Source organism: Lepus europaeus, chromosome 15 (genome assembly GCF_033115175.1).
Source record: "Lepus europaeus isolate LE1 chromosome 15, mLepTim1.pri, whole genome shotgun sequence".
Lineage (NCBI taxonomy): Eukaryota > Metazoa > Chordata > Mammalia > Lagomorpha > Leporidae > Lepus > Lepus europaeus.
Window position 1 is genome coordinate 70614844 of NC_084841.1, and position 25568 is coordinate 70640411.

The following is a 25568-nucleotide window of genomic DNA, read 5'->3' on the forward strand; positions in this document are numbered from 1 at the left end:
TATTTTTACAATTGGAAGAAGTAATGTTTTTTAAAAGGGGTATATAACTGCATATACAATGTGATCTAGAAATGTTACAATAATGTTCATATGTATATATCTAAAATATATGTATAACATATATTCCATACATAGGTACACATATTTCTGTATATACATGTATCTGGAGGTGAGAGTGATTTTTATTTGTCACTTCATGCTTTGAATAATTTCTACATATTCTATAATAAATGAGAATAATTAAAAATGAATATTGAAAAATCAACATTATTTTAAAAAAATCCCCATGGGTTTAATTAAAGCCTCATTAAACTACTTTCCATTCTTGCATGATCCAGGAAAATCTGGTAGGTAAAACTGTCATATAATGATGTTTCATTGGTGTCTCTGCAATTCTATCTTTTGAACTAGACACTGAGATACATTTGCCTTACACCATATTTTGTTCTATGAAGAGCAGACATAGATAGTGATGCTGCAGAAGGTTTGTGTGTTGTAAGGACAGGCTGAAGCAATACCACAAGGATGTCTCTTTAAATGCCAGATAATGTCCAATCAAGATAAATATTCCAGCAAAAACACTGATAGCTAGCAATTTCAGTGATATGGTTTCCAAAGAAAATAAAATATTTATATTTCTCCTGGAGAAACAGAGTATTAGATCAAGTTGTGCTGCAAAGGTCATTGCCTTTCTTTTCATTTTTTTTCTCTTTGTTGAAAATATCTCTGACTTCTTGTCCATCTGGGCACAGCTATGTTTCTTTGTTTCAGTCCACGGAATGCGATCTCTTCTTTCTTCTCTTTTTTACTGTCTAAGAAAGGTCATCCCTTATTTCTAACATAGAATTTATTACATATCTTGACCTTTATATTGCTACAGCTTTCCAGGATATTAATATAGGCAGTGAAAAAAATACAGATGCAGAGTTTGTACTATCTAAGTAGAACTATCCATATCACTTGACAAATATCTGTGCCCACTGATGGGTTCAGAGTTTGCCTTTGTGTACAGTATCTTTGGATGTGCTAAGTCTTTGCCTATTAAACAACAGTTCTGTTTCTATAAGGAGTCTGGGGCCAACGTAGCTGGTATCTGCTAACCTGCAGCTAGCACAACTGACATAAGCAGGATTTTATCTATGAGGAGTCTTCAAAAAGTTCATGGACAATGCACAGTATTAAAACACTATGAATGGATGTCAAGAATTTTGCAACAAAACAAATTTATCTTGTAATTGTTTTTTTCCATGAAATTTTTGAAGTCTCCTTATTTGGGGGCAAAAAATATTAAAAGAATGGATATAATCTGAAGGAATGCGTGAGTACAAATTGTTTTGGCTAGAAAACCAAAATAAGGCAAAGGGTTAGATTTCAGGGCTTACTTTAAAAATTAACATACATGGTATAATTTATCTGAATAATTAGAGCCCTCCTATTAGCTCCTTGGTCAACCTGACTCCCCAGGGAATGAATACAAATAGACACTTTGTGCAAACAAACATCTCTGAGAGAGGAGTACTGTTTCAGTAATGAGTAGATTTGCCCGCATATTTTAAGGAGACAGATTGATCTCATTAGTACATCAAATGAACTATCTGTACAAAGGCACAATTGGTTTGCTTTTGTATCTCTAAATTCTAGGCCAGTAAATTCTCCAGAGACCAGTAGGATAATACACAGACTATGTTGGACTTTGAAAGGGCTTTGGTGTGGGGCTGTTTTCTATAACCCAGGAGGTAACATGTTGATGGACCCAACAATTTCAACCTGATTTTCTACAATGTGAAAATGAGTTAGAATAGTACTTTTTTCCTTTCCAAGTTATATTACTTTCTTCAGAGTATTCTTATTCTTAAGGAGACAAAAATAGAAACTGAAGGAAAACAATTTCTTCCATGTTCATAGAATTCTTCTCTGGGACTACTAAGAGTTTGGGTATTCTAAAACCCCTGTATATGCTACAAAGTGTGAAGTGATAAATAAATTACAAAACACAAAAGTGTTTTAAAGGATTTGGTTTGTAGGTATATGACACATCCTAAAACCTCACATTTGGAAGGAAGAAATTAGACAATGTTTACGATTGCTTTGCTCACAAAACCCCTGGGTTCTTGACTCCTTTAATTAACTCAACTAATTTCAAAAGGAAAACACAGCCCAGCCTCGGTTTCCATAGAAACATTACCATTACCATTTTATAAGACGGATTTACTAAACGGTGGTCTCATTTCACATTGTGTCATATATGTTGGTATCCGGAGATATATTTTAAGGTGACTCAAATTTGAATATACATTTCAGAGTGTGTACAATGTCAAAATAATTCACTATAAGACATTTCAGTACACTTACAATGAACCTGGGTAGTACCACACTAGGCTACTATTACTGGCTTCCTCACAAATGCATAAACAGAATTGATACAGCTAGTTTAAATTGGAATCAATAGTCATTCAGTACAAAATCATCTCCTGAGTTTTGACTTAACACACAAATGAAACAACTTGGGCCAAGCTGAATTTTTTAAAGGGCACTTTGTTGGAATGAGATGTAATAGAATTCACTCTATTTAGAAGCCTCTGGATTACAATTTTTTTATGCTAATTTCAGGGTGCATTTTCCCTGTTTGAAAGTCTGGATTCTATAATTTTGTAAATACTATCAGTTTATGAGTGATATCTTAGGGGCTGGTGCTGTAGCGTAGTAGGTTAAGCCTCCACCTGCGGTGCTGGTTCAAGTCCCAGCTGCTCCACTTCCAAACCAGCTCCCTGCTACTGGCCTGTGAAAGCAATGGAAGATGGCTCAAGTGCTTAGGAACTTTCATTCATGTGAGAGACCCCGAAGAAGCTCCTGGCTTCAGATCATTCTTGCTCTGGGCTGTTTCGGCCATTTGGGGAGTGAACCAGTGGAAGGAAAACCTTTCTCTCTGTCTGTAACTCTACCTCTCAAATAAATAAATGAAAAATATTAAAAAAAAAAGAAGACGACCTAAATGAAAGATCTCTGTGAGTGAGATCCCAGTGGAAAGAACGGGGCCATCAAAGATGGAGGTACCTTTCTCCGAAGGGAGGAGAGAACTTCCACTTTGACTATGACCCTATCGGAATAAGATCAAAGTCGGCGAACTCTAAAGGCTTCCATAGCCTTGGCAACTCATGACTAGAGCCTAGGGAGATTACTGACGCCATAAACAAGAGTGTCAAATTGTTAAGTCAGCAACAGAAGTCACTGTGTACTTACATCCCATGTGGGAACTGTCCTTAATGTGTTGTCTAATGTGAAGTAATGCTATAGCTAGTACTGAAACAGTATTTTTACACTTTGTGTTTCTGTGTGGATGCAAACTGATGAAATCTTTACTAAGTATATACAGAATAGATCTTCTGTATATAAAGATCATTGGAAATGAAAAAAAAAAACCTGGTGTTAAATTGGAAATGGCATAGAAAATTAATTAATTTTTAAAAAATATCATGTAGGATCTCTGTCTTTAATGTGCTGTACATTGTGATTTAATGCTATAACTAGTACTCCAACAGTATTTTTCACTTTATGTTGCTATGTGGGGGCAAACTGTTGAAATCTTTACTTAATATATACTAAACTGATCTTCTGTATATAAAGAGAATTGAAAATGAATCTTGATGTGAATGGAAGGGGAGAGGGAGCAGGAAAGGGGAGGGTTGCAGGTGGGAGGGAAGTTATGGTGGGGGGGGAAGCCATTGTAATCCATAAGCTGTACTTTGGAAATTTATATTCATTAAATAAAAGTTTAAAAACAAACAAACAAACAAACAAACAAACAGTGATATCTTAGTTTTAGCCCTAGTGGAATGTCTTTTAAAGAATTCTAATAGCAATTTACATTGTATGAGAAATAGGAAGCTTCTGTGTTACCGATAGAAAAATTATATTGCTTAAGTACTTCATGTTGTCAGAAGTACGCCTGCATTAACATTAAACTAATGTTTAAAAATATATGATTTCTAGGCCCACAATGATTTGATAAGATAACATACTCTAAAGCTAACATAAAACTATCACCAAATGACTGGCAAGAAACCAAGTATCAGGAAAATACTTTTTCAGGGCCAGCACGTGACATAGCTTCAAACATTACCACTTCCAATAAATACAACAGAGGCAGAACAATGCTTTCGTAACTTATCAGGTGGTAACAACACAGAGTCTTGAACACATAAGGCAGTAATCCCTCCTACCTTGTTGAAGGCAGAGAAGAATGACTTACAGAGGCAAGATGCAGGTTTAATTCTTAGTTTCTTTTCTCTTGAACCTCAAATATAGTTAATGAACACACCATAAAAAACACACAAGAACTTAAGTGGTAAAAGGTCATTAGATTTCAACAGTGGCCAATTGATGGTTTTTAATGATCACATTTGCACTTACTTATATTATAGGAAAGTTATGATATAAAAATGAAATAAAACAAAGACGGAGAAGCCTAATGGGGCTAAATCACACTAATGAATTTTACTTTCAAGGCTAAGATGCAATAATTGACCAATTCCTCATGAATTATTTATTATATAAGAAGAACAATAATATGTGTTGAGGTTGATATCGAGAAGCCTAAAATATCTCAATAATTTTATAGTTGGCTTGTGCATTTGGACAAAGAGTACTCTTATTAGCTAAGTTGCAGGAATAAGCATACATACCCTGGTCTAACACTTGTTCTTCCTCCCGTTTTGGCTGCTGTAGTAATGCTGTCTTATCTTTGTTCTCTGTTTCTGTAATAGACCAAAGAAGTTGAGCATAAATTTGCAGCATATATTACACTTTAAATCGTTTATTGGAACTATGCCATCAACATAAAAATATTATTCAGGGTCTCCTGTTTATTATAGTATTAAAAATTTATATGGTAGAAATACTCTAATTCATAAACTTCCCACCCCACACAGCATAACTACCAGTTATTAGACTTGTGACTTAATAACTATGTCAACTACCCTTTTAGTAATACATAAAGGAAACAGAATTTTAAAAATGCATCAACAAAACCACTCATATTTAAAAAAATTGGACACAGTGATATTTCAAAGATGTTTTCAGGAATATTTTATAAAAATATTAGGATCTTAATAAATGACCGGATTGCTATGCCAACTTCTCTCATTAAAAACTCGACTAGAATGAAATAAGAAGCTGTTGTGACATTTTAAGTTTGAACTTGCAAAAAAGCTCAACAGACTCAGCATACTTCATGCAGTAAAACAGGATGTGGGTTTTGCAGTTTTAATCCAAAGGCACAACAGTCAGTATGACCATCTTGCAGATGGAGCAGTGAGTTAAAGAGTAATTCTGAGAAGGAGACCAGAAAATCCAGGACTGGTAATGTCCACAAATCAAGAACTGTTTTTCACTTGAAGAGGCCCATTAAACAGATAATTTAGGCTATGATTGGAGATGATAGCCATTTTTATCGGCAAATTTATAGGCCCTTTAGAACATGGTGCATACACTCATAAACTGCGTAAATTATTACTGGCTATGGGAGGAATGAGGTGGGAAACCAGAAAACATGAATTAATGAAGAAGGTCTGCATTCGCAGGATTGGTCCCATAACGAATGCGTTTCATCACTGCCAGGATTTTTCTCCTTTAAGTGTTTTGAAGAGGACATGTCAGGGAGGGGCCATAGGATATGAAAGAGGAAAGGGGGAATTAGAATGTGAGTACACATGTGGTTGGCTGACAGCAGAAGGGAATAAAGATGGCTTTAAATATTAACCACATAGGCAAGTGAGATGCATAAGACAGTATGAAATACAAAAATCACGTTATTTTACATTAAGCCCCAACTTCACCTTTGTGATGTCCATGCATCATGATCATGTCAGACTTCACAGGAATTGGGATGTTGGCCTCTGGTGGGATCGTTCTGAACATATCTGGGGCTACATTCTGTGTACAGGTCATGAAAGAAACTGCATGCTTGGCTTCCATGTAATACATAATGTATAAGTTGCACATTTCATCACTAGAAGTGCCGCTGCAGGGAAAAAAAAATGAAAAAAGAAAAACAAGTAGATACAATAAACCAACCATTCACATGAAACACATCCTTAATTCAAGAAAATGCAACCAGTAAATCTGCCAGCAATAGATTCAAAGGTGGAAATACTGTACGTTTACTTTATTGCTTTCATTAACATCAAAAGCACACGGTTGCCTGTGTGGCCAGGGAACAATGGGGTATGGGTCTGCAGTCACCCCATGGATAGCAACAAATGCTGCAGGTGGATATGGCACTGAAGCTGCTGAGAGACACTTTCTTTTCTCCTAAATCCTCTCACCTACTTCTTCTTCCATTTGCTAAAACTCATAGATTGGGCAGTTACTTTTCTCATAAATGACCTAATTTTCAACTTAATAGTGGTAAAATTTAGAATAAGTCAACAGAAACTTGACATCTGTGAGTCTTTAAAAATGGCTTTTCCACTTCACGAATCTTGGGCCTTGTTGCTAAACTGCCTCCTTCCTTGGATCACACTAAGACATCAAATGGCCATTCTCCACATTGGAACAGTTGGGTTTCAGTCCTGGCTCTGGCCTCTGATGCCAGCTTCCTGCTAATGCACAGCCTAGGAGGCCATAGTGAGGCCCAAGTAATTGGGTTCCTGCCATCCACGGGAGGGGTCCTGGATTGCATGCCCAGGGCTCTTGGTTTCAGCCTGGCCCAGCCCCAGGTGTTGTAGGAGTTTGGGGAGTGAACCAGCAGATGAGAGCACGTGCTCTCTCTCTCTCTCTATCTCTAATTAATCACAAATATCTTTAATGAGAGTGTAGCTCTGATATCTGTAGTAGGGATGAAGAGAATACCTGAGGACTAATTCCAAATGAAATCAGCACTAATCTTTTCTAAAGCTCAGACCTGATTGGGGTAGTGCTATATAGCTGAATGCTCAATGTTAAAAACGGATTTTTGAAAGAGTCACATGAAACAAGTTCCAGCAATAGTGCTTAACAGCTTATGAAACATGTTTCCTTCTTCCCAAGTTCAGATGGGTTAATAATGCATTTCATTCTATTTGCTCTTATAAGAAATGTCCTAGGTACACCTTCACGTGACTTGTAAGTGGCAAAATCATTCTGGCAAAGGCACATTTCCTCCCTGGCCATTTTTAGCAGGGCTACACTAATAAAAGACAAGCTGTGGGGTGGATTATTTGTTGTGCAGCAATACGTCAGAGTTGACTTTTCCAACAATGGCATGCAGCACTCACTTCCTCTCTACACGCAGCAGCAATGACATCAGCAAGGGAAGGAACAAAGTAAAAATCTTTTCCAAACAGGGATCTGATTTCTCTAAGCCTGAAAATGTGCAGTCCCTGAGAGACCATGGGACTGAGTCCTTGCTGCTATGGCTCTGGTTATACTTCAGAAATCATTGCACTTTTCACTCTCTGAGTCTGATCCCTGTTGGTGTAATTGCCATTTCCGTGGAACAGAAGCAAACAGGGAAGTCACACCCAAACAAGCACCTGTTCTCTATACACATCCTCATGCTGTCAAAACATCCTGCCGAGGAGCTATGTTTTCCCAGTCTGGGAGCTGGTCAGAAAATTATGTGCTATAAAAGGAATGGCTTGTGCCAAAATAATAAGCCATAGCCTCCCACCATATTATCCTTTCCCTCCCCATTCAAAATGAGGAAGTATCTTCAAATCAAGAGAGCCAGGACAGAGGAGAAATTTAAAATGTGGTTCTGGCTTACAAAACCATGAATCATCTAGCAGACAGGGGAAGCAAAATAATCATCGAAACATCGCAAATTAATTAAAACTTAATAACTTCATATAATAAATCATGAAGTTTGTAAATAATCCATGGAAAGGTCCTTTCATATTTTATGTGTTTGGGAACACCAAGGCTCATGCTTTCAACAGGGCATCTGTCCATGTAACACATGAAATATAACCAGCATCCTCATCTCTTTCCCTATGATTCAAAAAATTAAGCACAACAAAGTAGCCTCTGTAACTGTTGATCTAAATGTTGTTGGTTCCCTGGGCCAGTTGTTCTTTGTTGCATAAGTGGTAATAATGCATTCTTAAATTCTTATGTTTTTATAAAATATGTAGAGAAGGACTCCTAGAACTCTTCAACTTTTCCTCATAGTCTTACAAGACTATTGATGTAAAACTTTGGTCCTTGAAATGCTGACAGATGAGTTCAGAGAAAGTTATTCTGTGGTCAAACATAAACGTTGGTCTACACATTTTGGGCCAAATTCTGTAGTCCCAGAGCCTTTCCTGCACACTGAGCCCATGACACTCACTGGTGGATGGAAGAAGTCAGCACTATTCCCCAGATTGATTTGACCAGGATCCTTTGTGTTACTATATGTTCCAGCACATAATTAAAAAAAAAATTGTCCTATGACATGTACGACTTATACCTGGGTAGAATACAACCTTGCTTAGAGGTGACCAACCAACAACTGATTTTTTTTCCACTAGAGTAGTTTGGAGACACATATAAGAATCTACTGTTATGTTGTGGCAACACAAATCACATGCATAATATATGTGTATGCTTCTGGTAGAGCAACACAGGACTATCCAAATGTGTATACTAGATGTGTACCTAGAAATGTTTTATAACATGCTGCAACTACACAAAATATATGTAATATCTATTCATACGCTTTTCTTTCTTTTTTTTTTTTTATTTGACAGGTAGAGTTACAGAGAGAGAGAGAGAGAGAGAGAGAGAGAGAGAGAGAGGTCTTCCTTCCATTTGTTCACTCCCCAAATGGCCGATGCAGCCGGTGCTGTGCCGATCCAAAGTCAAGTGCTTCCTCCTGGTCTCCCATACGGGTGCAGGGGCCCAAGCACTTGGGCCATCCTCCACTGCCCTCCTGGGCCACAGCAGAGAGCTGGACTGGAAAAGGAGCAACACAGACTAGAACCCGGCACCCATATGGTATGCTGGTGCCACAGGCAGAGGATTAGCCAAGTGAGCCGCGGCGCTGGCCTTCATATGCTTTTCATCCATCCATCCATCTAAACGTACAGTTTAAATTTTCAGGAAAGTATATTAGGGATTCAAAAAGCAACCAATATCACAAAGTTTCAAAGTAACTAAAATTGAAATATATAATTTCCTAATTATAACTCTGGTATTACTAAATGTTTCACATTTATACTTGGAGGGCTTGTTTATTTTTTTTTAAGATTTTATTTATTTATTTGATAGGTAGAGTTACAGACAGTGAGAGAGAGAGAGAGAGAGAGAGAGAGAGAGAGAGAGACAGAGACAAAGGTCTTCCTTCCGTTGGTTCACTCCCCAAATGGCCACCACGGCCGGAACTGCGCTGATCGGAAGCCAGGAGCCAGGTGCTTCTTCCTAGTCTCCCACATGGGTGCAGGGGCCCAAGGACTTGGGCCATCTTCTACTGCTTTCCCAGGCCATAGCAGAGAGCTGGACTGGAAGAGGAGCAGCCAGGACTAGAATCAGTGCCCATATGGGATGCCAGCACTTGCAGGTGGAGGATTAACCTAGTGTGCCATGGTGCTGGTCCGAGGGCTTATTTTAATATGCATTTGATCCAGAGTTCCTCCAGGGCTTCTCCTCCCAACCATACTCCAAAATGTAATGCTTTTATCACATCAGAAAAGTAAAGTAAAGAAGGTTGGAGCCACGGCTCAATAGGCTAATCCTCCGCCTGCAGCGCCGGCACACTGGGTTCTAGTCCCGGTTGGGGTGCCGGATTCTGTCCCGGTTGCTCCTCTTCCAGGCCAGCTCTCTGCTGTGGCCCAGGAAGGCAGTGGAGGATGGCCCAAGTGCTTGGGCCCTGCACCTGCATGGGAGACCAGGATAAGTACCTGGCTCCTGGCTTCGGATCAGTGCAATGTGCTGGCCGCAGCGGCCATTGGAGGGTGAACCAAGGGCAAAGGAAGACCTTTCTCTCTGTCTCTCTCTCTGTCACTGTCCACTCTGCCTGTCAAAAAAAAAAAAAAAAAAAAAAAAAAAAAGAAAGAAAAACAAAAGAACAAATCTTGAAATGTGATTATTGTTTATAGTTCTTGTCTATACTTGAATTCATTATTAGTGGAGGATTAAGTATGTGATTATGAAGTAAATTGAAACTATGTCATGGAAAAAGTTAAAAGAAAAACAAAGTAAAGAAGAGGGAGGGTGAGAAGTATCATTGTGTTTTTAAAACTCTATATACAGGGGCTAGCATTGTGGCATAGCAGGCAAAAGCCACTGCTTGTCATACCAGCGTCCCAAACGGATGCCGGTTTGTGTCCTGGCTGCTCCACTTCTCATCCAGCTTGTTGCTAAAGGTCTGAGAAAAACAGTGGAAGATGGCCCAAGTGCTTGGGTCCCTGCATCTACGGTGGGAGACCCTGACGAAGTTCCTGGCTCCTGGCTTCAACCTGGTCCAGCCCTGGCCACTGCAGCCATCTGGGGATTCAACTAGTGGGTAGAAGATCTCTCTGTCTCTGTCTCTGTCTCTCCCTCTCTCTCTGAAACTCCTTAAAAAAATCTTAAAAAAAAATCTTAAAGATAATAAGTGGAATCTGTTCCCATTCTATAAATTAATGAAAATAGTTTAAATATACGCATTTGAAAGCAAATTCTGCTGAAAGTAGAGTTCATTTCAAACAAAAGGTAATCATTCAATCTAGGAAGCAGGAACTAAACTGGAATGTGCACCAAGTGCAATAATCAACCCATACAGGACAATAATTTACTCTCAGCAAATAAATTTCACTGCTATCACTACCAAAGCAGTGAGTGACAATTTTTTTAATAGAAGGAAATTATAAAGAGTGAAAATGGGGAAGCATATGAAATGAGGTGGCATACACATTAATAATTAACTTGATACTAATATTAAAGAAAAAGCAATTACTATCCTAAAAATAGTGTGTTTGCAAGGTACAAGGTTACCAGTTTAGTCAACAAAAGGAAATCAGTAACTTAGTAAATAATTTAATTTTTTATCCTCTATAACTTATGATCAAACTTAATTGTTTTAATTAGTGAGTCTGAGAAAATAAAGTCAATGTTGCAAATTACTTCCTCAAAAATTCATCATCTTGCCATGTAGTGACTTAGCTTTTGAGAAACAGTACATATATATCTAGGTACACATATACACACATACAAACACAATTCAGTAATACAACACAGATCCTGTGTGAATTTGATACACACATTCATGTGTTCACCTGGAAGCACATGTGATTTTCTGGACACCCAATTCAGCTCATCAACACAAGCTCATTTGAGGTCCCGATTCTATGATACAACATTAAGTTGATTAAACTTTTAGGAAACTTTACTATCAAGAGAAAAAGTTCAAGGAAAGAGCTGATTAAAATAAAAGAATCATACTTGATTCCTTTCTATTGCTAATTGGACCTGTTATTAAGGTAATTGAAACTATTATATGGTATAAAAGTTAGGATTCAAATCATCTTGTGGCATCAGCATCACAGTCTGCCTATTTTATTTCACAACCATTCAAATTTCTTTCACTCAAAAACAAAAAATCTCATTTTAAGCCAGACCAATTGCTTTCTGCATTCCTGAGGGTGGATTCTGCCACACTTCTTATTCTCCCCAGAAAGAAACCGTGTGATTGATAACAGGAAAACAGGAAAGAGGGTAGCTGCCTGCATGTGCCTGCTCACTCCACTGACTGCTCTTCCAATGTTCCCAAATGCCCATGTAATTCCTTAAGAGGACGGCTGCTGACAGGGCCGACATTCCAGAATTGCAGAGTGCATTTCCTTCATCCTCTGTTACATTAAGGGGCTTATGTAGAAACTTCCTCTCTTATACTGGGCATATTTAATACAGTTAGCTTTAAATCTGACACTGTGGTGAGCTGAAAAATAGTAACCCCTGAAGAAATATTTGTTGAATGAAAAATGAATAATCTTACTTAATAAGTATTTAAAACAGTACAATATAATACGTTAGTCCTGATACATCGTACTGCTGATCTGTGACATTTCTGAAAAATATTTATCTATCTATTCATGCCTCGAACCTACCTATGTTCTATGAGGGACTTTATAAAAATACATTATTTTATATTAGGAAGATATGCAATAGAGATTTAAGAAAGTACCAAGTGTTCTGAAATGTGTCATTAAAAAACCAAAATACAGCCGGCGCCGTGGCTCAACAGGCTAATCCTCCGCCTTGCGGCGCCGGCACACCAGGTTCTAGTCCCGGTCGGGGCACCGATCCTGTCCCGGTTGCCCCTCTTCCAGGCCAGCTCTCTGCTGTGGCCAGGGAGTGCAGTGGAGGATAGCCCAAGTGTTTGGGCTCTGCACCCCATGGGAGACCAGGAGAAGCACCTGGCTCCTGCCATCGGAACAGCGCGGTGCGCCGGCCGCAGTGCGCTACCGCGGCGGCCATTGGAGGGTGAACCAACGGCAAAAAGGAAGACCTTTCTCTCTGTCTCTCTCTCTCACTGTCCACTCTGCCTGTCAAAAATTAAAAAAAAAAATCAAAATATTGCTATATACCATGACTATATTGCAGATATTTCACTGATTTTTGGAAAGCTTTTATTTAATAAATATAAATTTTGGAAGTACAACTTACTTTTACCACATACCCCTTATATTGGACTGATGCTAGGCTTAAAACTAACCAAAATGGGTAATATTAATTTTGGAAAGAAATATTAAAGCTTAAAAGAAGTTATTTTACAGAGTTTTCAATTGTTTAAGAGGTTTTATGATGCATTTAAGCTTATACAGTAAGGTATTATTTATCACATAACTATTTTTGAGTGTAATATACTTTATTTATTTTTAGAATTTTATTTATTTAAGATGGTGAGAAGCCGGCGCCGCGGCTCACTAGGCTAATCCTCCGCCTTGCGGCGCCGGCACACCGGGTTCTAGTCCCGGTCGGGGCACCGATCCTGTCCCGGTTGCCCCTCTTCCAGGCCAGCTCTCTGCTGTGGCCAGGGAGTGCAGTGGAGGATGGCCCAAGTGCTTGGGCCCTGCACCCCATGGGAGACCAGGAGAAGCACCTGGCTCCTGCCATCGGATCAGCGCGGTGCGCCGGCCGCAGCGCGCCTACCGCGGCGGCCATTGGAGGGTGAACCAACGGCAAAAGGAAGACCTTTCTCTCTGTCTCTCTCTCTCTCACTGTCCACTCTGCCTGTCAAAAAAAAAAAAAAAAAAAAAAAAAAAAAAAAAAAAAAAAAAAAAAAAAAAGATGGTGAGAGACACAGAGGAGAGACAGCGAGAATGAGACAGACAGAAAAAGAAACACAGAGCTAGAGATAGAGACAGAGAGAGTTTGAATCCTGTTTCCCTCCCCAAAGGCCCACGATGACTAGGGTTGGGCCAGGTCAAATACAGGAGCTGGGAATTCAGTGCAAGACTCCCAGGTGCCTGGCAGCAGTCCAACTGCTTGAGGCACCACTGTTGCTTCCCAGGCTCTGCATGAACAGGAAGCTGGAGCCAGGAGCTTGATGGGGGATCGAGTCCAGGCGCTCTACTGGGGTACACAGGCATCTTAGCCGCTACGCTGCAAACTCACCCCTATAATACAGTTTACACGCTGATGAAAGTTCTATGCTTAATATCTAGAAATATTTTTAAGACACTGTACTATTCTCTCATGTTCATATTCTCATGAAATGACTCATTCCAAATAAAAGTACAATAAACAAAACTGATCAAATCGACAAAGATGATCTACCAATTTCCAATAATTAATTTTAAATTGAGCATATAAACTGTTAGGTTAATTAGTTGACTTAATTAACTTCAATATTTTGTAGTTTGAACATGACTAAACATTTGAAATGAATTTAAAGAAATGCAATGCTAAATATAAAACATGTAATGCAGTTGGCCGGCGCCGCGGCTCACTAGGTTAATCTGCCACCTGCGGCACTGGCACACCGGGTTCTAGTCCTGGTTGCTCCTCTTCCAGGCCAGCTCTCTGCTGTGGCCCGGGAAGGCAGTGGAGGATGGCCCAAGTGCTTGGGCCCTGCACCCACATGGGAGACCAGGGGGAGGCACCTGGCTCCTGGCTTCAGATCTGGCCGCAGTGCGCCAGCCATAGTGGCCATTTGGGGGATGAACCAATGGAAAAGGAAGACCTTTCTCTGTCTCTCTCTAACTCTGCCTGTGCAAAAAAAAAAAAAAAAAAAAAAAAACAGAAAACAAAAAACATGTCATGTAGTAAGGTGCAGAACACTGCTTCAGCATAGCTATGTCAGTATATATATATTAGTGCAACTTTGTCTGAAATATTTTATTTATATGATTTTAAAAGAAATATAACAAATCTGGATGAAACATTTTAGCATAAAATATATATTAATCTATCATCTTAAATCTATTTAAAATATGATCATTTTTATTAATAGTTTGTCAAGTTGTACTTGCATATTTTCACTGAGTACAATCTGACTATTTTTTTAAAGATTCAGAGTTACAGAGAGAGAGGGAGAGACAGAGAGAGATCTGGAGCCAGACTGGAAGTAGAATAGCCAGAACACAAACTGGCTTTACCCACAAAGCCACAACAATGGCCCTTACAATCTGAATTTTTTTTTTTTTTTTTGGCAGAGTTAGACAGTGAGAGAGAGAGACAGAGAGAAAGGTCTTCCTTCCGTTGGTTCACTCCCCAAATGGCCGCTAAGGCTGGAGCTGTGCAGATTGGAAACCAGGAGCCAGGTGCTTCCTCCTGGTCTCCCATGCAGGTGCAGGAGCCTAAGCACCTGGGCCATCCTCCACTGCCCTCCTGGGCCACAGCAGAGAGCTGGCCTGGAAGAGGAGCCACCGAGACTAGAACCGGGTGCTCAAATGGGATGCCGGTGCCGCATGTGGAAGATTAACCAAGTAAGCCATGGCGCCGGCCCTACAATCTGACATTTTTTTTTCTTTTATTTAATAAATATAAATTTCCAAAGTACAGCTTTTGGATTACAGTGGCTTTTTCCCCTCCATAACTTCTCTCCCACTCGCAACCCTCCCATTTCCCGCTTGCTCTCTCATCCCATTCACATCAAGATTTATTTTCAATTATCTTTATATACAGAAGATCGATTTATTGTATGTTAAGTAAAGATTTCAACAGTTTGCACTCACACAGAAACACAAAGTGTAAAGTACTGTTTGATTACTGTTATAGCATTAATTCACATTATACAACACATTAAGGACAGAGATCCTACATGGGAAGAAAGTGCACAGTGACTCCCATTGTTGATTTAACAACTGACACTCGTTTATGGCATCAGTAATCACCCTAGGCTCTTGTCATGAGTTTCCAAGGCTATGGAAGCCTTTTGAGTTCACCAACTCCGATCTTATTTAGACAAGGTCATAGTCAAAGTGGAAGTTCTCTCCTCCTTTCAGAGAAAGGTACCTCCTTCTTTGATGGCCCGTTCTTTCTGCTGGGCTCTCACTCACAGAGATCTTTCATTTAGGGTTGTTATTTTTTTTTTTTTTTTTTTTTGCCACAGTCTCTTGGCTTTCCATGCCTGAAATACTCTCATGGGCTTTTTAGCCAGATCTGAATGCTTTAAGGGCTGATTCTGAGGCCAGAGCGCTGCTTAGGACATCTGCCATTCTATAGGTCTGCTGTGTGTCCCGCTTCCCATGTTGGATCATTCTCTCCTTTTAATTCTATCAGTTGGTATTAACAGATACTAATCTTGTTTATGTGATCCCTTTGACTCTTAATCCTATCATTATGATCAATTATGAACTGAAACTGTTCACTTTGACTAGTGAGATGGCATTGGTACATGCCACCTTGATGGGATTGAATTGGAGTCCCAAGGCACATATCTAACTACTGTTTGGGGCAAGTCGGATTGAGCATGTCCCAAACTGCACATCTCCTCCCTCTCTTATTCCCACTCTTATATTTATCAGGGATCACTTTTCAGTTAAATTTAAACACCTAAGAATAACTGTGTGTTAATTAAAGAGTTCAACCAATAGTATTGAGTAGAACAAACAAAATACTAAATGGGATAAAGTATTAAGTTGTTCCTCGACAGTCAGGACAAGGGCTGTTCAAGTCATTGTTTCTCATAGTGTCCACTTCACTTCAACAGGTTTCCTTTTTGGTGCTCGGTGAGTTGTCACTGATCAGGGAGAACATATGATATTTGTCCCTTTGGGACTGGCTTAATTCACTCAGCATGATGTTTTCCAGATTCCTCCATCTTGTTGCAAATGACCAGATTTCATTTTTTTTTTTTTACTGCTGTATAGTATTCTATAGAGTACATATCCCATAATTTCTTTATCAAGTCTACTGTTGATTGCATTTAGGTTGATTCCAGGTCTTAGCTATTGTGAATTGAGCTGCAGTAAACATTGAGGTGCAGACAGCTCTTTTATTTGCCAATTTAATTTCCTTTGGGTAAATTCCAAGGAGTGGGATGGCTGGGTTGAATGGTAGGGTTATATTCAGGTTTCTGAGGAATCTCTAGACTGACTTCCATAGTGGCTTTACCAGTTTGCATTCCCACCAACAGTGGGTTAGTGTCTCTTTTTCACTACATCCTCGCCAGCATCTGTTGTTGGTAGATTTCTGTATGTGAGTCATTCTAACCAGGGTGAGGTGAAACCTCATTGTGGTTTTGATTTGCATTTCCCTGATTGCTAGTGACCCTGAACATTTTCTACATGTCTATTGGCCATTTGGATCTCCTCTTCTGAAAAATGTCTATTGAGGTCCTTAGCCCATCTCTTAAGAGGGTTGTTTGTTTTGTTGTTCTGGAGTGGAGTTTCTTGATCTCTTTGTAGATTCTGGTTATAAATCCTTTATTGGTTGCATAGTTTGCAAATATGTTTTCCTATTCTGTTGGTTGCCTCTTCACTTTCCTGATTGTTTCTTTTGCAGTACAGAAACTTCTCAATTTGATGTAATCCCAATTGTTAATTTTGTCTTTGACTGCCTGTGCCTCTGGGGTCTTTTCCAAGAAGTCTTTGCCTGTGCCTATATCTTGCAGGGTTTCTCCAATGTTCTCTAATAATTTGAAGATGTCAGGTCGTAGATTTAGATCTTTAATCCATGTTGAGTGGATTTATTGTGTAACGTGTAAGGTAGGGGTCTTGCTTCATGCTTCTGCACGTGGAAATCCAGTTTTACCAGCACCATTTATTGAATAGACTGTCCTTGCTCCAGGAACTGGTTTTAGATCCTTGATCAAATATACGTTGGCTGTAGATGTCTGGGTTGATTTCTTGTGTTTCTATTCTGTTCCATTGGTCTATCCATCTGTTTCTGTACCAGCACCATGCTGTTTTGATTATCACTGCCCTGTAGTATGTCCTGAAATCTGGTATTGTGGTGCCTCCAGCTTTGTTTTTGTTGTTTAATATTGCTCTAGCTATTCGAGGTCTCCTGTTCCTCCATATGAATTTCAGCATCATTTTTTCCAGATCTGAGAAGAAGGTCTTTGGTATTTTGATTGGTATTGCATTGAATGTATAAATTGCTTTTGGGAGAATAGACATTTTGATGATATTGATTCTTCCAATCCATGAGCAGGGAAGATTTTCCCATTTATTGGTATTCTCTTCTATTTCTTTCTTTAAGATTTTGTAATTCTCATTGTAGAGATCTTTAACGTCCTTGGTTAAGTTTATTCCAAGGTATTTGATTGTTTTTGTAGCTATTGTGAATGGGATTGATCATAGAAGTTCTTTCTCAGCTGTGGCATTGCCTGTGTATATTGGCTGTTGATTTTTGTGCATTGATTTTATATTGCTACTTTGCCAACTCTTCTATGAGTTTCAATAGTCTCTTAGTAGAGTTCTTTGGATCCCCTAAATAAAGAATCATATCTTATGCAAAGAGGGATAGTTTGACTTCTTCCCTCCCAATTTGTATCCCTTTTTGTATCCCTTTAATTTATTTTTCTTGCCTAATGGCTCTGGCTAAAACTTCCAGAACTATATTGAATAGCAGTGGTGAGAGTGGGCATCCCTGTCTGGTACCAGATCTCAGTGGAAATGCTTCCAACTTTTCCCCATTAATAGGATGCTGGCTGTGGGTTTTTCATAAATTGCTTTGATTGTATTGAGGAATGTTCCTTCTATAGCCAATTTGCTTAGAGTTTTCATCATGAAAGGGTGTTGTATTTTGTCAAATGTTTTCTCTGCATCTCTTGAGGTAATCATATAGTTTTTCTTCTGCAGTTTGTTAATGTGGTGTATCACATTGATTGATTTGCGAACATTGAACCATCCCTGCATACCACGGATAAATCCCACTTGGTCTGGGTGGATGATCTTTCTGATGTGTTGTTGCATTCTATTGGCCAGAATTTTATTGAGGATTTTTGCATCTATGTTCATCAGGGATATTGGTCTGCAATTTTCTTTCAATGCTGCATCTTTTTCAGGCTTAGAGATTAAAGTGATGCAGGCTTCATAGAAAGAATTTGGGAGGATTCCCTCTTTTTCAATTGTTCTGAATGTTGAGAATTGGAGTTAGTTCTTTAAATGTCTGGTAGAATTCAGCAGTGAATCCATCTGGTCCTGGGCTTTTCTTTGTTGGGAGGGACTTTATTACTGATTCAATTTCTGTCTCAGTTATGGCTCTGTTTAGGTTTTCTGTCTTCATGGTTCAATTTAGGTAGGTTGCATGTGTCCAGGAATCTATCCATTTCTGATAGATTTTCTTGTTCGCTGGCATACAACTCTTTGTAGTAATTTCTGATGACTCTTTTTATTTCTATGGTGTCTGTTGTTACATTCCCTTTTTCATCTCTGATTTTATTGATTTGGTTTTTTTCCCTTCTCTTTTTAGTTGGTCCAATGGTGTGTCAATTTTCTTTATTTTTTCAAAAAAACAGCTCTTCATTTGGCTGATCTTTTTAAATTTTTTTTTATTCAATCTTGTTGATTTCTTCTCTAATTTTAATTATTTCTCTTCTCCTACTAGCTTTGGGTCTGGTTTGCTGCAGTTTTTCTAGATCCTTGAGATGCACAATCTGACATTTTAACATACATATACACACCCAGCACTACTGGGGAGTGATTAATCTAATTAACATATCCTTTACTTTGCTTCCCATAATTCTTTTGGGTGAGATTTTTGAAAACTATTCTTATTTCAAAAGTTCTACTTTTTTAAAAAAATTTTATTTTGAAAGGCTCAGTCATAGTGGTAGACAGAGTGATCTTTGATCCACTGGTTCACTCCCCAAATGCCAGCAACAGCAGGAACTGGGCCAGACCAAAGCTAGGAGCCTGGAGCTCTAGCTAAGTCTCCCTCTTGTGCAGCAGGGACCCAAGTACTTGGGGCACTATCTGTTGCCTTTCCAGGAGCATTAGCAGGAAGCTGTTACAGAAGCAGAGTAACCTGCTGAACTCAAACTGGCACTCTGATATGAGATGCAGGTATCCCAGGTAGCGCCACAACTCCCACCCCTGAACTCTGCATTGTTGACTATAATCACTCTGCTGTGCAATCGATCTTGAAATTTATTTTTCCTGTCTATCTGGAATGTTGTAGCCTCTGATCAACAACCCTCAGACCTGGTGATCATCATTCTATTTACATTTCTGAGTTCAACTCTGATAAATTCTACATATAAGTGTAATCTTTAGATATCTGTTTTTCTGTCCCCTGCTTATTTCACTTAGTACAATGTCTATGAGATTTATACAGGTTGTGACAACTGATAGGGTGTCCTACCCCTGAAGACTGAATAACATTCCATTGTGTATATATAATATTTATTATCCATGCATCTGGTGATGGAAATTTAGTCTGTTAAGGACATCTATTTTTTTTCAAGATTTATTTATTTATTTGAAAGGCAAAGTTACACAGAGGCAGAGGCTGAGAGTGAGAGAGCAAGAGAGAGACAGAAAGAGAGGGAGAGAGGTCTTCCATCTGCTGGTCCACTCTCCAGATGGCTGCAATGGCCAGAGCTGGGCTGATCCGAAGCAAGGAGCCAGGAGCTTCTTCTGGGTCTCCCATGTGGGTGCAGGGGACCAAGGACCTGAGCCATCCTCCACTGCTTTCCCAGGCCATATCAGAGAGCTGGATCAGAAGTGGAGCAGCGGGGACTCAAACTGTTCCCATATGGGATGCTGGCACCCCAGGCAGTGGCTTTACTTGCTACAGCACAATGCTGGCCCCATGCACCTATTTTTAAAGATGGCATTTTGAGATGAATCTCTGGTATGGAGAAGATCAGTTCCAATTTTAAAAAGTGCCTTTTGTTATTTAAATATGATTGTTCTACCAAAGCAAAGTTTCTCTGGTCTAATATTTCTAGCATAATTCAGAGTTAACCTTGGATTAGGTTGAAGAAACACTCAACTGAACATCATCCTAGTCGGCCATTGTCAACACATTTTTCCTGTAAAACCCGGTCTCTGGATGGCCACAGAACACGATGTTTTGGCACAGGTGTCATGGCATAGCAGGTTAAGTCTTTGGCTGTGATGCCAGCACCCCATTTGGTTGACTGTTCAAGACCCAGTTGCTCCACTTCCAAACCAGCTCCCAGCTAATGCACCTGGGAAAGCAGTGGAGGACGGCCCAAGTGCATGGTCTCCTGCACCTGTGTAGGAGACCTGAAGAAGCTTCTGGCTCCTGGCTTGGTCCAGCCCCTGCCATTGTGGTCATTTGGGGGAGTAAACCAGTAGATGGAAGAACTCTTTCTCTCTCCTGCTCTCTCTGTGACTTTGCCTTTCGAATAAATAAAAAATAATCTTAATTAAAAAAAAAAAAACAAGAAGTTTTAAAAATGGAAGCAAATGGTTCTAACAGTAACCAAAGCGACTCCTCTTGGCTCCAAAGTACCTCTGGATAATTGTGATTTCTGAATGAAATGTTTCAGGCTCAGGGTTGAAACTTGTGTCCAGTGGGAGGGAGGTGGGTAGAGAAAGGGGGAAGATTATAGAGTATCATCTGATTTAGTAGATACCATAGAGGACTAGTTTTTTATTGATTGCATTCTCCATTGAAATCCTATGGAAGAAGGTTGGGCCCATCTCTTCATAAATGAGATTCAGAACTGCTGTTAACTCTGCTAAAACTAAAGAAGGCTGTGAATTGCTATGGGTCTATGCTGTACTAGTAGGGGAGTTTTGTTCATGCGTCAGTCTACTCAAACTTCTCTTATTAGTTTATCATATCACTGGAAAGAAGCTTCTTTGATAGTAAAAGTTAATTATTAGACTATAGACTCAACAAATCATTTAATTTCCTGTAATTCCTTTCTATTTCATTTATATTACAAAACAATGTTTCCTTTCACTAGCATGAGATTTACAAAAGGAAAGATCAGTATAGTGATTTTAGGGTATTATTTTAAAGCAAAACGCACATTTCATAAAAGATTAGAGTTATTCTAGACTCATGGAACTAGAAGAGGCCTCCAGAGATCACTTTGGCCTCCCCTGCTAGCATTATAACTAGTCATTATTTTCAGTGGCTGATACTGCCTACACAGCAAACTCAAAGGATCGATTCTGGCCAAAGTTATAAGGTTGCCAAATTGCAAAGAGATCTCTAAGCAAAAAAATTCTACTTTTTCCATACTTACTTGTAAATCAATATATGGAATGTTGAAAGATTCTGAAAGAGATGCTTTTTCTTAACCACTTTGCCAGTTTCAATGGCTAATAAAATAACTGATGGCATTCAGGAACATTTCTCGCAGTACTTCACAACACAGAGCACAGCAGAGCTGATCATTGCCCTCTGAATTCCATTATCTCATATATTTAGATGTGAACCATCGACTCTTTCATATTTAGTTAGGTCTATGCTGTTAGTCTACCTCTTACCATTGTCATTTCCTGTAATTCAGCAAGTTTACTGCTTTCCTTAAGCATCTTCCCAAATTTACCAAATATATCCAAAGCAAAGCTGTTGAAAAATCTCTGTTTTACTATACATTATATCATTTTTCTATCTTTAGCCTTAAAGCAGATTCTTAACATAAAACCCTTTTAGAGTGACATAAGAAATAGTATTCTGTTGTATCAAATGCACTTTTAAATTTACGTGTTCCCTTTCCCCTTACAATCAACAGCTGGTGTTATTAGAAGGGTCCTGGCAGCACATCTAGTGCACATTCTCAGTGCTGACTTTCTGTAACTTCTCTTTGATAAAGACTTCAATGTTTGAAAGCTCTTGCTTCCAGGCGGCATCTGTATATATTTTAAAGCCCAGTTTAACACAAAATGGAGGCTCCTTGATTCTTTTTTTAACAAAATGCATGGTAAGAGTCTTTATCTTTCAGTTTTTATTTAGGTAAGTCCTTTGGAATGAGTTCACAGTGCTTTGCATATTTCACTTAATGTTATAAAATATGATCATTTCAAGGAGGCTTGGTATTTTTTAAATTATTTTAAATTCTAGACATTCCCTTTTAGAAAAGTGTTGTCTATTCTTAATCCTCATCTGGTAGCATACACAACTAAAAATGATTGAATACCTAGAAGCTTTAAGAGGTAGAGGGAAAATCAGGATTCTGAATATTTAATGGGCACTACCAATGCATATGCCACATATGTTTCAATGCAAACACAGGTCAAGGGGAAAACTTGAGAAAAAAATTCATAACCATGATTTTCTTTATGAAGATGTCAGAGGCGGCCACAGTGTGTGGAAGTGAGAGGCTGCAGGAATCATTAGATGCTGTGTATGGGGAACAGAAGCACGAGAAAGCACACACAGGCCATGCGTGTATGCAAATCAATGGCTTCTGAAAGGATAAGATGCTGCAGTGTGCTGGCACACACACAACAAGGCCGAAGAACATGCAACTAATTCTCAAAGGTTACTGCGGCCTATCGTCACGTCTTGTCACAGTGAAACCTCTTTGAACCACAGGATGTGCAGAGCCATACCCAATGTGCGTGGCTTCTGTCCTTCCCTCACCAGTGAACACGCATCTTGCTGCCAGGATGTCACCAAAACTAACATCAACTGGGTGTTCCACAGGGTAGAAAGCCTACAGGAAGACAAACACAAGGGGTCACAAAATCAACAGTAAAACCCAGAAGCAAACATAATAATAATGTGATACCTGGAGCACTCTGGGATGAGCAGATGAAGACAGACAAACAGAAAGACAGAAACACTCGGCTTGATCAAAAGAGCTCACATTTTACTTCTATTTGACTTTTTTTAATTTAATTTTTTTTATTTTTCTATTTTTATTTATTTATTTATTTTTTTTTTTATTTTTGACAGGCAGAGTGGACAGTGAGAGAGAGAGACAGAGAGAAAGGTCTTCCTTTTGCCGTTAGTTCACCCTCCAATGGCCGCCGCGGCTGCCTATCCTGGTCTCCCATGGGGTGCAAGCCCAAGCACTTGAGCCATCCTCCACTGCACTCCCTGGCCACAGCAGAGAGCTGGCCTGGAAGAGGGGCAGCCGGGACAGAACCGGCGCCCCGACCGGGACTAGAACCCAGTGTGCCGGCGCCGCAAGGCGGAGGATTAGCCTAGTGAGCTGCGGCGCCGGCCTTCTATTTGACTTTTTTTTTTTTGGTGGCCCTTATCCACTAACCCTCTCTCCTCCTCAATCCCCTTGCCAGGCTCTGGTAATAACTAGTCCAAGTTTATGTCAACTTTTAAAAACTTATGCATATGATAGACAACATGTGGTATTTGTCTTTTTATGCCTGGCTTATTTCACTTAACACAGTATCTCAGTTCCATTCATTTTGCCACAAATGGCAGGATTTCATCCTTTATGGCTGAATAACATTCTATTGTGCATATTCAGATACCACATTTTTTTTTTTATGTGTTCACCTACTGATGGACATCTAGATTGATTCCACATCCTGGATTTGCAAACAATGCTGTATGAGCATGGGAGTGCAGGTATCTCTTTCATATGCTGATTTAATTTCCTGCAGATATGTAGGCTCTAACATTCCACAGTATAATGGGGTGAACACAGAACCATATAAAGAACTGGAGGAGAAGAGCTGGTGGTCTCTAACATTGAGGAAGGGTGAGGAGGCAGGGATACAGACTGCCTGATGTGATCAGCTGATACCATATGCACATGTTGAAATACTGCACTGAGCCCCATCAAGGTAAACCAGTATTACACATTACCCCAAAATTAAACATAAACAAAATACTAAGAAAGAGGTTTACCTCTAATTAATTAATTCTATTTATGATAAGAATACCAAACTTTGAATGAAGAAACAATACTATTAATGAGAATAAAGGTAGTAACACAGGAGCTATTTGAAACATTGAGACTGCACAGTAGAATAGAAAAGCATCCACAAAAGTGATCAGAATATATGGAGAGAATTAACAAGCAAAGTCCCAAATTGGAAATTGTAAAAAAAAAAAAAAAAAGAAAAAAAGAGGTTATATAGCTCAGATACTCAGTAAAGACAGAGATGTTTAGATTCTAGAGAAATTCACAAAGGATGTATAAAGATTTCTACTTTCTCTGATGGTTTTTTCTCTGAAAATTGAAGAGATTCCACACACCTGTGGCAGCTGCGGACTCTGGCGTCCAATCAGTGTCCATTGCCCATTTCTTAGTCTGTACCCACTTACTACCTTTCCTGTAATAAACACAAATGTAATCACATAATATAATAAAGTACTCAAACACAAAAGGCATATTTACTTTCCTATTTTATAACATAATCTAAATAGTTTCAGAACCCAAAATACTAAGTATCTCAATGAAAATGGTATGATGAGACAGCCTAAGAAATGCCAAGATGCAGTGCAAAATCTCTTTCACTGGAACATATCAAAGGCCAATTATACATACATTTTACACTACATAATAGCAATCACAATGGTAGAAATCAATAATTTAACATACTGTTTACGTTCTTACCTAAACGGTGAGTGTGCACTCTATAGGCAAACACATGCATTGGATACTTCTTATAATGGCATGAAATGTCAGAATTCACCACTGTGAAAAACAAAAGCACAGAAAAAGTCACTATTCTTCTAGAAAATAATATTCTTGGTTAAAACTGTGCATAGGGAATTCACAAGATGATAGGCACCGGGGTTTCCTAATGCAGCCAACACACGGTCCTTCACATGCTCAGGAGACATTAAACACCTGTTCTATGGCAGCCATTTTATGAAGACAAAATAAGAACCACTTGGCTTGCTTTTTCATTTTACTAATAAACAAAATGACTAGGTTGAAATCAAAATACCCTGTCAGTGAAAACACAGGCTTAATGTGTTACCTTTATCTTCAATTGCATCCAGTTAAAAACTTATAAATTGATTTTATTTTACTTTTGGAAAAAAAAGGATTTTTGAAAAATTTCAAAAGCAAACATCTAGGATCGCTAGATTTAACAGTTCCTGTTGGGAAGGGAGCATCTCAGATACTTTTCCTTTTTTATAGTCTAATACATAGATATTCAAAAGTATGTATTTTATAATAGATGAATGAATAGTAACAAAAAGGCCAAACTGGTCGTTGACTTCTAAAAATTCCCAATAAAAAATTTAATATGGTGCTTTCACTAGAGGAAATTCAGATACATTGGTAAACAATATTCCTACTCTCATAGCTTTTTGCCAACTTTGGAAAA

The 25568-nt window shown here is 38.9% G+C and overlaps 1 protein-coding gene across 5 annotated transcripts in view; it reads right to left on the reverse strand.

Annotated features, from left to right (window-relative positions):
• PAM (peptidylglycine alpha-amidating monooxygenase) overlaps positions 1 to 25568 on the reverse strand; it is a 200080-nt gene that overhangs the window by 61624 nt on the left and 112888 nt on the right. For all 5 annotated transcript variants that reach the window (XM_062212352.1, XM_062212354.1, XM_062212351.1 and 2 more), the window contains exons 9-13: positions 24845 to 24925; positions 24484 to 24560; positions 22869 to 22972; positions 5835 to 6019; positions 4683 to 4754 (exon numbers count right to left, since the gene is read on the reverse strand). In XM_062212352.1, the coding sequence (XP_062068336.1) occupies positions 4683 to 4754; positions 5835 to 6019; positions 22869 to 22972; positions 24484 to 24560; positions 24845 to 24925 (519 nt within the window). The remainder of the gene's footprint in view (positions 1 to 4682; positions 4755 to 5834; positions 6020 to 22868; positions 22973 to 24483; positions 24561 to 24844; positions 24926 to 25568) is intronic.